Below are 15,876 nucleotides of genomic sequence, written 5' to 3'. Positions count from 1 at the left end.
CTGCATAGTTTTTAATACATCAAATCACAGTTCAGCATCTTCTGGAGCAGCTGGGAATTGAACCAGCAAATGTGCTGTTGGGCAACAAAAACAAAAAACCATTTCAGGAATAAACCTGGTCATACTTTTTTATTAAATATCAGAAACAATGAAATCTTCAGGAATTTAGAACTAAAATGAATGAAAATCAGATGATGAAGGAGAGAGCAGAAGACGAGTCCTGACCTCAAACTGAGGTCTGCTTCTTGTCGAGACACCTGAAGGTCAGAAATCACATTAGGACAGAAAAATAGCTTTTGTTCTTTCTCTTTTTATTCAATCTGACGTCTCCGCAGGTGGCACAGGGATGGTATTATGTTTGATGGCGCTTCATTGTGTTCGGTCTCAGTGATGAGTCTTCGACTTGGCTGCAGGAGGGGCTGCTGACGCGCGGCGGCACCAGCCGGGTCGGGCTGTGGCCACCATAAAAAGCTGGGCTGAGAGGTGGTGTGGTCCAAAGCGCTGAAGGTTTCCCCACACCCAGCAACTCGCCTGCTGCTTCATCCAACACATCCAGGAACCAAAGGTAAAGGCGCCGCCTCTGTCTGAGTCTCCTGCAGGCGTCCTTCCTCCTCTCAAACCTTTCCTTTGTCTTTTCCATTTCTCCTCTTCTTGCAGATGCAGAGGTGTTTTGGGATTTTTTGTGTTTCGCTCATTTTATGTGCAGCTCTGTCTGAGACCATCGGTTTGGTCATTGCGGTAAGTTTCTGTACAAACACGCAATCAAACCGCTGATTATTATTCTTCAACTTGATTTGGCCCATAAAATACCAAAAATATTCTTCACAATTAGACAAAAATCTCCAAGTCCAAATTCAATCCACAAACACAAAGAATCGCTGCAACACATCTCGTCAAATTCCTATTATTAAATTAGACATTCAGTTATTAACTTTACCAGCTAACGGAGGAGGAGGCTGGAGGTTTAGTTTGCACAAAACTAAAACACAAAGTTTTTTACGAACTGCAGAGATCCTCGGGTGAAAGAAGGGTTGAGAAAATATTTATGTTGAATTTACCTAAAAAATGTTTTTATTGCTTTGTTCAATTTCCTTAACACTGTTACATACATACATACATACATACATATATAACATGATAAAGTTCCACTTTGTCATGTTCCACTTCATCACTTTTTTCTTTGTGGGTTTTGGGTTTTTTCCTCCTTTGTGTTTTTTCCTTTGTGTTTTTTTTTATGTTTTTTTTCTGTAATTTTGTTTTCTTTGTATTTTTTTCTTTGAGGTTTGTGTGTCTGTGTGTGTGTGTGGGGGGGGGGGAGTTAATGTTTTTTTTCTATCTTTTTTATTGTTATTTTTTTTCTGTTTTTTTGTGGGTTTTTTTTCTTAATTAGTTTTTTCTGTCTTTTTTCTTTGAGGTTTTCCTTTGTATTTTTTTCCTGTGTTTTTTTTCCTTGATGGGTTTTTTTCTTAGTCTTTTTCCCCTTTGTGATTTTTACTTTGTTTTTGTATTTTTTTTTTCCTTTGGGGTTTATTTCACTTTTATGGGTTTTTTTGTTGTCTTTTATTTTTTCTTTGTGATTTATTTCTTTGTGGTTAATTTTTTGCGTTTTTTCTTTGTGGTGTCCTTGCAGGCGAAAGACAAGCGAGGCTGGACTCTGAACAGTGCCGGGTACCTGCTGGGTCCCCGTAAGTCCAACCGTCACACTGCATCACTAATCACACACTAGCTGTGACCAAGGAAACTTTTAAAAACAAAAATTTCATTAAATAAAGGAACTGCAGCTTTATTTGACGGCATCACATTTTTCTGATAAAATATCTGAACCAATTAATATATTTTCTAATTAATCTGCTATCAAATGGAATAAAGTAACATTTTCTTGCTTTATGGCTTAATTTAACATTATTCAGTAAATCGTAAGTCAGACACATTTAAAGTTGGGCAGATTTTTTGTTGTTCACATTTATGAATTAGTATCATCTTAACGACATGCAAGTAATATACAGTGACCTCGAGTGGTGTCACAATGCAGTAGTTTTATGAAAAAGTGATGTGTGGCTCATGATGCATAAAAATATATAACTAGAGTGCCAATGGCCCTGTGGGTCACCGGTTCAATTAAAGCTCAAGGCAGAATGGCCTCAAAAACAGGACTATGAAACCCGACACGATTCATAAAATCAGGATCACAGGTGAAATCCAGATCAGAGCCACAGAAAAAAAAGACAAAATATGAAAGTAATTGTCCACATCCAGACTCAGTTATGGCATCAATACACCCCCACAAAATTATTTTTTGTCATATTTTCAATGTTGCAGCGATCAGACACTATGTCACTTCAACCGTTGTATAAACTATAGTTTGTTCTGTAAAACAGCTTGGTGGAGGGCTCGCTCTGACTAGAACCCCTAGGGGTGATATCAGATATTTGACAGCACTGATAACAGCACTTCTCATCTAGGTATTGTCTCAGGAGTTATGACACACTGTTCATGCTCGGTGAGATATCACTTATCAGTGTATTGTCTCACATGTACGATCGTGTTTAACAAAGTCAGTGGACACACTGGGGGTAATATGTTCATCGAGAGAATGTTTGGAAATCCGAAAACGCTCTTGTAGGTTATCGGTGAAAACTTGACACAAACTAATCTATGGATGGGAACAGTGTCACTGTATGGCCATGTCAGTTTAAGAGGAAAGTTATTTGATGGTGTTTGAGAAAACTGTCCTAAGATGCTCAAAATGGCCGCCATTTTGAAACGAACAAATTTACGCAAATAATTTTGGAATGGGAACAATGTCAATGACCATTACTGTGCTCTTGTTAAATTAACAGAAAAGTTAAACAGTTTTTGAGAAAATTAATTCTGAATACCCAAATTGGCTGTTTTCGGCACAAAAATGTTCACCATTTCCAAACAAATGAATCTATGAATAAGATTTTTAGACGGAACGATGTCAGTGACCCATATTATGCCTTTGCCAAATTAGAAAAAAGTTAAACAGTTTTTGAGGAAAATTGCCTTTAAGTGCTCAAAACGCTATTGTCGGCATAAAAATGGCCGCCATTTCCAAACAGATGAATCTATGAATAAGATTTTTAGACGGAACGATGTCAGTGACCCATATTACACCCTTGACAAAGTATAAAAAAAGTTAATCAGACAGTATGAGATATTACAATAAACAGACACTGAGGACAGACGTCGCACCACAATGAAAAAATAAAAACCTGTTTGGGTATGTTTTCAACAAATTAAAAAAAACCTAGATGTTGAATATTACAACCACAAACCAGAAAAAAATAGAAAAATATGGAAAATGCAATAAAAAAAACCAACAAAAATCACAGTGATTTTTACATTTGCATACTTTTTTCCCAATACACACAGTATGAGCCCAAGACATTTCATATTTTGTTCTGGTCAACTTCATTTCATTTATTAATATTCATCCATTCTGGCTTTAAAGGCCTGTAACTTAAAAACAAACAGTGAAGCTTTTACCATTTTGTATTGTTGCCGTTTCTTCTCACAGCACTTAAAAGATGTTTTTATTTGTTGGGGCTCAGATGTAAATGAATCAGCAGTCCAGATGTTTTTGGAAGAAAGGGACACTGCATGTTCTGGATCAAAGATAAAAAAGGACTGCCTCGATTGTTATCCACAAGCCCGGGTCTGTCCTGGTCTGGGGTTGTGTCCAGTGTCAGTGTCCTTGTTAAAGGTCACCTACACTCTGTGATGCAGCATTAATGTGGAAAAGTACACTGAGATTTTAGAGCAACATGCGCTGCCTTCAAGACGATGTCTTCAACAGAGACACCCGTGCCTTTTACAAGACAATGCAAAACCACATTCTGCACACATTATAAAGACACGGATGCAGACGCAGAGGGAAGGAGTACTGGACTGGCCTGCATGTCATCCTGACCTGACCCCAGTAGAGAATGTGTGGAGAATTTGAAACAACAACAACAAAAAAAATCAATGACGACGTCCCCATACTGTAGGACACCTTGAGACGTGTTTGCAGGAAGAAAGGGACAAAATTTCACCTGAAGTGTTTCATCATTTGATGTCCTCAAGGACAAAATGTCTTTAAAGTGCTGTGAGAAGGAACGGCAACATTATAAAGTGGTAAACTTTTTTTTGGAATGTGTTGCAAACCTGAAATGAAAAATGGGTGAATATTAACAAACATCAAGAAGTTGACCAGAAAAAAAAACAAAAACAAAAAAAACAATACATGAAATATCTTTGGTTCAAACTGCCTGCAAAGAAAAAACATCAATGCCAGAATTACAGTCTTCTTTTTTTTTTTTTTTTTTCATTTTTCATACTGTCCCAGGTTTTCTGATTTGGGGCTGTTTAGCAATTATGATTATTATTATTAGTATTATTATTGTTATTACCACTGTTAATCACAGCCGCTGAAGCTTGTCATTCGTATGTTGGTGGTTCGTTCACTCGTCTCCTTAACTGAGGACAGATTTACACTTTCTTCAGTCACACAATGTTTGTTACGTCAGATTTCGGTTTGGATTTGTTGATTCATTTTTGCGTCACTGCTTCACAGCATTACAACGATAACGACATCCTGAAACCTCATCGGGAAACTGGTTTCGTTTTCACTAGCGTTCATTAAATCGAGTGCGTCTGTTTTCAGTCACTTTGCCATCAAGCAGACAAGACGTGATGATGGAGAAAGGAAAACTTCCACTTAATGTCTCTCTCTCTCTCTCACACACACACACACACACACACACACACACACACACACACACACACACACACACACACACACACACACACACACACACACACACACACACACACACACACACACAGTCAGCGTGAACAGCAGCTCTGTGTACGTGTGCGTGTGTGACGTCCACGTAAAGGCTGCTCCTGCCTCATCCTGTGTTTCAGGTCGTATTGATCACCTAATTCAGATAAAGGATTCTCCCAGTGCCAGAGGCAGAGACGAGCTGGTCACGCAATGTAAGACAGAAACACACGGCCGCTGCAGGGTCTTGATGTCACAGCGGGAATTGCTCTGCGCCACCTCGTCTTTCGCCCTGCTGCCACATGCGCTTTCACCCTGTCATTGCTGCGCTTTGTGCACCAAGCATGAATTCAAATGTTCAGTCTTTATTTGCCATCCTACAGCCGCACAAGTCTTCGTGTTTGTGTTTGTTGTTGGGGTTTCCTCGCCAGCGGGTCTTTACTCCCCACACAGGGAACAGGTGGGGTGACATTCTGGTCCAGACTCAGATCTAATCCTGGTCCCGTGTTCTCTTGGACAACCTGTTGGTGAGGAAAGAGTCACCAAACTTGCGTTTGACGATGATGCTGTGAGAAGACAGAATATCTGATTTTGTGACTGTCCTAGATGAAGACGAAGATCCAGACCCCATCTACACGTACACGGGTGTTAAATGCAGCTTTCCAAAAACGCGTGTCGACACGCAAACTGCATTTCAGGACACTGAAAATGAAGCTTTTGAAAAACCCCTTCCAGGTGAAGATTTTCAGAAACTCAGTTTCAGTGTTTCTGAGTCGTTATTTTTTATAACCCCTGCAGAGTCGGGTTAGCAATCCACCTTTAGTGGAATTTAGCCGTGTCCTGCTCAAGTTGGACAGGTTTTTTTCCTGAACACTGCAAATCTGACTCAAGATGGATTGTTTTCAAAGATTTGATTCACCACAGTCTGAACAGAAATGTGGCTTGAGTCCGGCTCAGGACTGTGATGTCAAGCTACATCTATGCGCTCTGTAGCCCTGTGCCAGATTCAATCCAGATGACTTTCTATCCTGATAGTGTTCAGACCTGTTTTTCAAATCCAACAAGGTTGTTTGCTGTCCTCGCTGTTTCAGCCCCCCTGAGGGCGCTGTGGGCGCATGAACACAGCAGGGGGGGTTTGACATCATGATCCCTGAGCTAGCCGGCCTCTAGCTACATTTGTGGCCAAATCTTGGAGAATCTTGCTCAATAGGATAGAAAATAATCCAGTTTAAATCCAAATATTCCTGTTCAGATTCAGAGAAAAAAAAACTATGTGGATTGCCAATCCCAGTGTGAACGAGGCATAATTGGCCATCATGGCTATACTATTCAGCTTATATCGCCACCTGCTGCTTTGGCAATGACAGTCTTGTTTGCATTTTCATGTGGAGGTTTTTATTTTAAAAAACAGCACTTGTGTGTGGAGGGGATTCTTTAGGAAAATGAAGATGAAAAATCAGTTTTTCAAAAGTCCACATAGTAGAGAAGCTTGAATCTTCGACTGGACTGGGTTGCTTGACGCGAGGACATTTCGCTTCAAATCGCAGAAGCTTCCTCAGCTAAAATTCTTGCTCTGGTGGTCTGACTTCTGTCTTGACTCTTGTAGAGAAGAATAATCAAGAAGTCACAAAAGCTGGAGTTTTAAACCTAACCAGACCCCTTCTACCGAGAGGCAGACTGCTATGGGCTGGTGACTAAACAATAGCTCTAATTAGCACCTATTGTGCTCTAGTTAGCACCCTCCTAATGACAGGGCAGCTGTCCCTCTCCTGATGGCTCCCTTGACGACTCTGCTGATGACGTGAATGACTCATTACCATGAACAAAAGACTGAAACTGCTTTGACCTGAGTACCCCATTGTAAACAGGGGACAAAGCGTGTCTCAGACCCCCTCCCCGGTTAAGGCTGGGTTTCAAACGTTTCACAAAGAATGCCTCCTTGACCCCTCTCTCAAACCATTTCTTCTCTCTGGCTATTATTTTAACTTCCTTGTCCTGATACGTGTGGTTAGTGTCTTTAAGGTGGAGATGAACTGCAGACTGAGGTCCACTGGCGCCCTCTCTGCGGTGCTGGTATAGCCTCTTGTATAAAGGTTGCTTAGTCTCACCTATGTAGTGTTCGTTACAGTTTTCCTGACATCTGATAGAATACACTACATTGCTCTGTTTGTAACTAGGGATCCTGTCCTTAGGGTGAACTAATTTCTGTCTCAAGGTGTTAACCGGTTTAAATCAATCAATCAATCAATTTTTTATATAGCGCCAAATCACAACAAACAGTTGCCCCAAGGCGCTTTATATTGTAAGGCAAGGCCATACAATAATTATGTAAAACCCCAACGGTCAAAACGACCCCCTGTGAGCAAGCACTTGGCTACAGTGGGAAGGAAAAACTCCCTTTTAACAGGAAGAAACCTCCAGCAGAACCAGGCTCAGGGAGGGGCAGTCTTCTGCTAGGACTGGTTGGGGCTGAGGGAGAGAACCAGGAAAAAGACATGCTGTGGAGGGGAGCAGAGATCGATCACTAATGATTAAATGCAGAGTGGTGCATACAGAGCAAAAAGAGAAAGAAACAGTGCATCATGGGAACCCCCCAGCAGTCTACGTCTATAGCAGCATAACTAAGGGATGGTTCAGGGTCACCTGATCCAGCCCTAACTATAAGCTTTAGCAAAAAGGAAAGTTTTAAGCCTAATCTTAAAAGTAGAGAGGGTGTCTGTCTCCCTGATCTGAATTGGGAGCTGGTTCCACAGGAGAGGAGCCTGAAAGCTGAAAGTAAACTGGGATTTTGTGCTGTCTGAAAAAACCCCTTTCTGGAGCTGCCTGGGACAGGGGTTTACAGAAAACCAACTCACACTGACCAATATCTGCTCTTTGGCTCAAACCACCCCCTTGAACACAAGCTCGGGGTGATCAGGACGCTTCAACACAGAGCCCTACAGGTGCCCACAACTGCAGAGGGAAGGGCTAAAGAACAACAACTTGTCCAGAAAGCCCTCACAGTATGTGGGTACCCACGATGGTCCCTGGACAAAGTGCGGAAGTCCCAGAGAACAAAGAGACCAGATAGACAGGAGACGGAGACAAGAAGAAGAGGAGTGTCTCTCCCTTATTTAGCAGGAGTAGGGGAAAAAGTACAGAGGATCTTCAGACAGCACAAAATCCCAGTTTACTTTAAACCGGTTAACACCTTGATACAAAAATGAGTTCACCCTAAGGACAGGATCCATAGTTATAAACAGAGCAATGTAGTGTATTCTATCAGATGTCAGGAAAACTGTAACGAACACTACATAGGTGAGACTAAACAACCTTTACACAAAAGGCTATACCAGCACCGCAGAGAGGGCACCAGTGGACCTCAGTCTGCGGTTCATCTCCACCTTAAAGACACTAACCACACGTTTGAGGACAAGGAAGTTAAAATATTAGCCAGAGAGAAGAAATGGTTTGAGAGAGGGGTCAAGGAGGCATTCTTTGTGAAACATTTGAAACCCAGCCTTAACCGGGGAGGGGGTCTGAGACGCGCTTTGTCCCCTGTTTACAATGGGGTACTCAGGTCAAAGCAGTTTCAGTCTTTTGTTCATGGTAATGAGTCATTCACGTCATCAGCAGAGTCGTCAAGGGATCCATCAGGAGAGGGACAGCTGCCCTGTCATTAGGAGGGTGCTAACTAGAGCACAATAGGTGCTAATTAGAGCTATTGTTTAGTCACCAGCCCATAGCAGTCTGCCTCTTGGTAGGAGGGGTGTGGTTAGGTTTAAAACTCCAGCTTTTGTGACTTCTTGATTACTCTTCTCTACAAGAGTCAAGACAGAAGTCAGACCACCAGAGCAAGAATTTTAGCTGAGGAAGCTTCTGCGATTTGAAGCGAAACGTCCTCACGTCAAGCAACCCAGTCCAGTCGAAGATTCAAGCTTCTCTACTATGGAAACCACCTGGACAACTGAGAGCCTACACAGAAACAAAAGTCCACATGTACACCAGTGTGTCTGTTGGCGCTGAAAGTGTGGTGATGGTCCACATCTTTAGGGTCCTGGTGCTTCCTGTCTTACTGTCTGGTCGTCAGACCTGGACTCTAACCAGTGACCCAAGGTGGCAACTGAATGTCTTTGGTACCAAGTCCTGTGGAGGACCTTTGGACCACATCAACTACCACATTTAGTCCATATGGTGTGTTTCTTTGGACACGATCCAGCACACAGGTGCCTCGGGGGCGAGGAGGGTCAAGGACACGCCCACATCTCACCTGGCTGCAGCAGATCGATGGTTCCTTTGGAGGTGTGGACTGTCTGTCTGTCAGGACCCCTGGCGGCTTTGCAGACGTGCAGCACCAGTTCATGCCATCAGATCTGATCTCTGGCTGTTGCCTCATATTGTCCATTTTGTGGGACCCAACGCGTCAGTTTACCGTCACTTAAACGGCGCTCAGGCAGGAATGCCAGCGGTCACGTCTGCTTGTGTTGTTTACATTTTTAAATTTTCACTCTCATGTTTGCATGTAAACACGGCGCATCAGCTGATTCTGTTGTTGTTTTTTAAGCCCATTTCTCCTTTTGTTCAAACTTCAGTTTTATCGCAATTCCACAAGCCAAGCCCTGCAGCCGGTCCGTACCCGTTCAGAAACAGAACCAAGTAAAGAAAATATCATGCTGAATTAACCAGCTTTACCACAGTGTCCTCTAACATCAAACTTCAGTCGGTGTGCACGGAGGACACGTGTGTGTGTGTGTGTGGTTGACAGGATGTGTGGGTAACAAATGTTTAAATTTTCTGTTGCACTTTGACTTGTGATCACTGTTTTCAGTTGTGAAGGACAAATTTAAATCATTACTTCTTTTGAAATATTCATAGTTTAATTTCAAGCACTGGCTGTAAATAATGTCTCAATAATAAATGTCGCACTTTTTCCATGTTGATAAAAAATTCATGATTTTTTCTGAGGTTTAAATGACATTTTGGGTTTTATCCGCTGGAATGAAAAGCAGAGTTGCAGCACCTCCTGTTTGGCAACAGCATCAATTTAAAAATCAATCTTCACTGTCCAGATGGCATAGATGGACACAGGACATTAGGGGACAAGCCAGGTCTGGCTGGAAAGAGAGACATGGGCCTGGAGGACGACGTCAGAACAGGTCTGTCCCTCACACACTGAAACAGGATGCAACCCAGATATTCAATGATACAGCAACACGGCAACTTAACTATGACCTGCTTCACAGTGTAAATGAGCAATTTAACAAAATCACTGATCAATAAGAGAGAAACAAATTAAACCGGAGAAAACTCAGACATCACAGCTGAAAAACAAACAAACAAAAAAACACCATTAGTGCATCACCATTAATTAATCACCCCTACAACCCCCAGCGACTGAAAAACCCCACAGCAACCGACTGATAACACCCAAACAACCAACTTGGTAACACCCGAACAACCGACTGATAACACCCAAACAACCAACTTGGTAACACCCAAACAACCAACTTGGTAACACCCAAACAACCAACTTGGTAACACCCAAACAACCGACTGGTAACACCCAACCGACCGACTGGTAACACCAAAACAACTGACTGATAACACCCGAACAACCAACTTGGTAGCACCCGAACAACCAACTTGGTAGCACCCAAACAACCAACTTGGTAGCACCCAAACAACCAACTTGGTAACACCCAAACAACCAACTTGGTAACACCCAAATAACCGACTGATAACACCCGAACAACCGACTGGTAACACCCAAACAACCGACTGGTAACACCCGAACAACCGACTGGTAACACCCAAACAACCGACTGGTAACACCCGAATAACCGACTGGTAGCACCCGAACAACCAACTTGGTAGCACCCGAACAACCGACTGGTAACACCCAAACAACCAACTTGGTAACACCCAAATAACCGACTGGTAACACCCGAACAACCGACTGGTAACACCCGAACAACCGACTGGTAACACCCGAACAACCGACTGGTAACACCCAAACAACCGACTTGATAACACCCGAACAACCGACTTGATAACACCCGAACAACCGACTGGTAACACCCGAACAACCGACTGGTAACACCCAAACAACCGACTGGTAACACCCAAACAACCGACTTGGTAACACTCAAACAACCGACTGGTAACACCCAAACAACCGACTGGTAACACCCAAACAACCGACTGATAACACCCAAACAACCGACTGATAACACCCAAACAACCGACTGGTAACACCCAAACAACCGACTGGTAACACCTGAGCAACACCGTCTGTGGCAGCCATTGCAAAGAACCTAATGTCAACCATGGTTCATCCAGAGACAGAAGGACAAACGTCTTCATCTTACATGGACAGATCTCGTCAATATGCATGAACGAGGTCATGATGCAGGTTTTGATTCTGCTGCTCTTCCTCCACAGCTGCCCTGAGAATAGCAGATGAAGACATCATCCACACTGTCGTCAACTTTCTGTCCTACCTCAAACTTAAAGGTGAGCAGAACGTCGTCCCTCTCCAGGATCCGCGAGTGCAGACGTTAGTTCAGAAAGTCAACATCAACCGTTAGCACTCAGAGGAACACCAACCACTCCCACATCAGCAGGCGAGCCGACCACCTTAGTGCTTTTTTAAAAACAGGATTTTGCAAAAACATCTACGCCAACATTTCTAGAGCGCAAAGTAGTCGCACAAACGTACAGCTTTAATGTGAAAACAAAGTGTATTTAATGGTTAGTCACCAACGTGTCAACATCAGATACTTGCACATTATTATGCACGTGAAAAAATGGTCATGTAACAAGAATCGCACTCTGTGTGTTGAGCAACACTTTGCTACACTGATATGAAGGTGGATATAAAACAGTAGGTAAAAAAAGAAAACTGGCCAGATTTCCTCAATTTCGACACTGGGATGGAAACTGGGACTAAAAATCTGCAGAGGGACACCACCCTAAAGTGTCTCGTAGCTTTTTCCTCAAACAAACTTACACCAAATGATGATACAGCTGCACTACAAAACACTGATGAAGACACGCAACAGGTTTGTCATCGTGGTGTCTCACACAGAGGTTAACCTCTTTGGTCCCACAGCAGCCTCCACTCAAGGTTCTGGTAAATGAGAACAATATCCCCACCTGGTGGACATTTATCATTACTACAGGTACAACAGAGTTTCATCAAGAGCTCTAGTCTTCAATGATTTTAAAGTGTAGGTGACACGTAATGTTTTCATTAATATTAAGACTAAAATTAAACAACAGCTTGAAATTTATCCTTTCCTGGTGCACAGTTCTTGAAGAGATAAATATTCAGATTTTGAACTGCGCACCACTAAAAACCTGGAACTTCCTGGCATGCCGACATTGGACACGAAGGAGGAGGAAGTGACATCAGCTCCGGAACATTATCTTAATGGCCCCATTAATTTATGGATTTATACAGACTACTGACAGCCCCATGGTTCAGGTCGGAGCTGCACCATGTTTTCAGTGACAGAACGGTTACTTTTTGCTGGCAGGATGGCAGGTGGAACACTTGTACTAGTAGTGCAGCAGATAACTGAAACAATCCTTCACATGGCGATAAAAGCACCAGATTTGGCATGAAGGTTCTTCATAAATCAGTGTTTGAGAAAAAGTGCAGGCCACGTGAAAATCCAATATGACAGCCGGGTAGGGACCAATGAAGAATTACACAGGGTCAAAATTTAAAAATGCTCCAATCATATTGAAAGTTATACCACATTATGTGTCTGATCACAAAGATTCCAAAAAGGTATAGTTTGGGCTATCTGTGACTGAATGTTATGGAGTTATGGGGTAAAAACAGCAAGAATGGTAAGAAAGTTCAGTTTCAGTTTGCACGGGAGTCAAAAGTTAAAGTTGCTCCAATTTTGGTAGAAAGTGGTGCAAAATATTGGTTGAACTAATAGGATTAATAAATGCAATAGTTTTGACTGTGCTGAATGCTTGGTTTGCAGAGTACATGTCAAACAATGTTGACGTCCTTTGGATTCTATGGCATGTGACGTATGTTACCCTGTAATGTGACAACTCAGCATGACACATGGTGCAAACTATTCCTTTTTAAACCCCTATTAACTCAACCAATAATTTGCATCACATTTTACAAAAATTGGAGCAGCTTTAACTTTTGAGCCCTGTACAAACTGAAACTGATCTTTGTCACCATTTTTGCTGTTCTTACCTCATAACTCCATAACTTTCAATCATAGATAGTCCAAACTATACCTTTTTGGAATATTTATGATCAGACAAATAATGTGTTATACTTTTCAATATGATTGGAGCATTTTTAGATTTTGACCCCTGTGTAATTCTTCATTGACCCCTACCTGGCCGTCATATTGGATTTTCAAGTGGCCCGCACTTTTTTCTCAAACACTGATTTATGAAGAACATTCATGCCAAATCTGATGCTTGTATCACCAAGTGAAGGATTCTGGCCAAAAGTCATACTTATCTGCTCCACTATAGCGCACACTTGCACGGAGCCCCTGGCTGCTCCACTCCACACTGAGACAAAACTGAGGATCTTCAATTATTTTGTTGTTTTCTGGATCATGGGATAATGTCACATGTAGACTGAGACGTTATGAGGCGCTGGGAGTCTTTTTCTTGCAGCGCAAAGCCGCTCTGTTAATGGCACAGACTGGATCCATCAGTCGCAATAACTGATTACAGCTGGAACCTGGAACCAAAGAGGCAACAAATGGAGTTTTCTTCAACCAGGACAGAAGGAATTAAATTATTTTTCAGATGTGGTTTTGTAAAGGTGGATAAGTTTAAAGATGATCTCACTGAAACGCACCGGTAAGAAGACTAGATATTTAATTTTTGTGTGAATGGTTTTAATATTTAATAATAATGTATTCAAGAAGGAAAACAATATTTATTTTAAAAATAGCTGATATTTTTAGTCCCTCATGTCATTTTTCAGATTTGAAATCGTTTCTAAGAAAAAAATAAAAAAATAAAAAAAATTCCTCCTCACTTTTTTCCTAATTTCACACATAGTAAAACTATTTTATCAGTTGATTACAACCAAAGAGCTGGAAAAAACAAAACAAAACAACAACAATAAAAAAACAGTGCTGAAATCACTTGTATTATTTATGTATTTATTTTTATAATCACCATTCTGTGTTCTGAACTCTGCCAATGTCATCACTGTTGTCAGACTGAAGGTTTTCCTCCCAAGTTTATTGTCATCTAAATAAGGTTCTAAACCATAAATGTTGTGTCCCCACAGCTGCTTCAGAAACACTTCCAGACTTTTTAAAAAAAAGCTCCACTATAAAAAAAAAATCATCTGTAAACAGCTCGACCTCTGCCGTGTTTACAATTAATTTGATCTTGAATCAGCAGGTGGCGTTCTGGTGATGACGTAGCAACAATATGGCCGCGGCTGAGGGCTGAAATAGAGCACAGGCTGCAGACAGCTGTAGTTTTTTCTTCACCTGCGCACTTATCATAGACTTTTATTGTTCAGAATTTTTAAAAATATCAACATTTCATCATTTTTAATGATTATTTGTGCACATTTTTTGGTGTCACCGACACTTTCAAATTCTGAGTGATCCGGTCTAGTTCCTTACATATGAAACAAGTCTTTGTGCTCCAAAGGAAAAAGTCAAAGTGTCTTCAGAAACAATAACGTAGAGGTCGACTGATTATCCGCCTGCTTGATTACTGCATTAAATTTGGTCGACCCCAATACTGATTAGCGGTGCCGATAATTGTTTGACTGATATATGTTATTATTGACCTGGCTGATAATCTTCAACAATGAAGAACGATAAATCTACTTAAAACATGCAAATTACAAATAAATGTGCAAATTGTGTTATTTTTTAATAACGTTCTTTCACAGGCGTAATTAATTTGGACAGTTCTTCTTTTCCTTTCTGTGTGCTGGAGTTCTGCTCATTAAAACACCTGACAGAGTTAAAACTGCAGAGCCCAAATGACAATGTCCAGCGATGCTGGTTTTCAGGAACTGGATGAAGAAACCTAGTTCACAATGACCCTGACGTGTGACTTGTTTGTGTCTTTCTGCAGAAATGGGAGCTTTGGAAAACCTGCCGTCCTCTGTGACATCAGACGAACTGGCCAATCCCTAATGAATCCGGACCATCAGTCCCGAGTCCCGCGTTCCTTCTGTCCAAGTCCTTTCTGTCTTAAAGATCGCTTCATCGCAGCTCCATTCCACTTTGTCCTGAAGATCGGATACTTTAACTGTCCCGTCTTGTCAAATTTCTGTCCTTCTGTGTAAAAATAAACTTTTGGTGAAGATTCCATGAAGAAAAGTGAAACATATTTCAGTCTGTGCCGTGTTTGTGGTTCTGTATAACTGGGCTTTTGTGATCATTCCCCGTAATACCTTTAAGACATTATTATTCCAGATAACAGAGTGAAATAAAGAACTGGAACTCCAGCCGGATGTTGAACATTTTTCCCCTCTTTGGAATTAATCTGATAAATAAGATGATCTGTGTCCACTTTGAAACAAATCATCACAAATCACACTTCACCTGCTCCACGGAACATGAACAGTTGCTGGGTCACAGCAGATTCGTTTTTGGTGGCGATCTGCCTCTTTCTTTACTTTTCTTACTTTATGACATCATACAGAGCTGCCGAGGATAAAAGTCACTGCCCTCCTCTGCCGTCTGGTTTATGTTTGCTTTGAATGTTTGTTTGTTTATGATGCAGGTGTTAGTTTTGGGGATGAACATTTACAGGGTGATTCCATAATTTATTCCTCAGAACTGAGTGAGTCCATATTTTTTTCCTCTGCTTGGTCTAAAAAAGTAACCGTTACTGACTGCCACAATCTTTTCTTCTTGATTTCTTATAGTGTTTCTTAAAGCCAGAAAGTTGCCATTTGAAATGACTTTAGTTTTGTGTCATGTCTGTGATCTGCTTTTTTTCTACAAAATTAAACAACTGAATGAACATCCTCCGAGGCCGGTGATTCCATAATTTTTGCCAGGGGTTGTAGAAGATGATCTGGATGAAGATTTTTAACGTTTCTACAATGAAGTAGAGTCCGACTGATATGGATT

At 41.4% G+C, this 15,876-nt stretch overlaps 1 protein-coding gene across 2 annotated transcripts; it reads left to right on the top strand.

The window, feature by feature from the left end:
- The first annotated feature begins 416 nt into the window (after positions 1–416).
- On the top strand, positions 417–14,959 carry galn (galanin/GMAP prepropeptide). 2 transcript variants are annotated; one of them, XM_034177285.1, is made up of 7 exons: positions 417–565; positions 658–738; positions 1,631–1,685; positions 4,933–5,004; positions 9,838–9,924; positions 11,210–11,281; positions 14,870–14,959. In XM_034177285.1, exons 2-7 carry the CDS (start codon positions 658–660, stop codon positions 14,929–14,931), a joined length of 429 nt encoding a protein of 142 aa, XP_034033176.1. In that variant the 5' UTR covers positions 417–565; the 3' UTR covers positions 14,932–14,959. The 2 variants fall into 2 exon arrangements, with proteins under 2 accessions (XP_034033176.1, XP_034033177.1); XM_034177286.1 differs by lacking the exon at positions 4,933–5,004 and having other exon boundaries at positions 426–565.
- Positions 14,960–15,876: the final 917 nt, after the last annotated feature.

This window comes from Thalassophryne amazonica, chromosome 8 (genome assembly GCF_902500255.1).
Source record: "Thalassophryne amazonica chromosome 8, fThaAma1.1, whole genome shotgun sequence".
NCBI classification, from domain to species: Eukaryota; Metazoa; Chordata; class Actinopteri; order Batrachoidiformes; family Batrachoididae; genus Thalassophryne; species Thalassophryne amazonica.
This window is presented reverse-complemented; position numbering and strand designations above follow the sequence as displayed.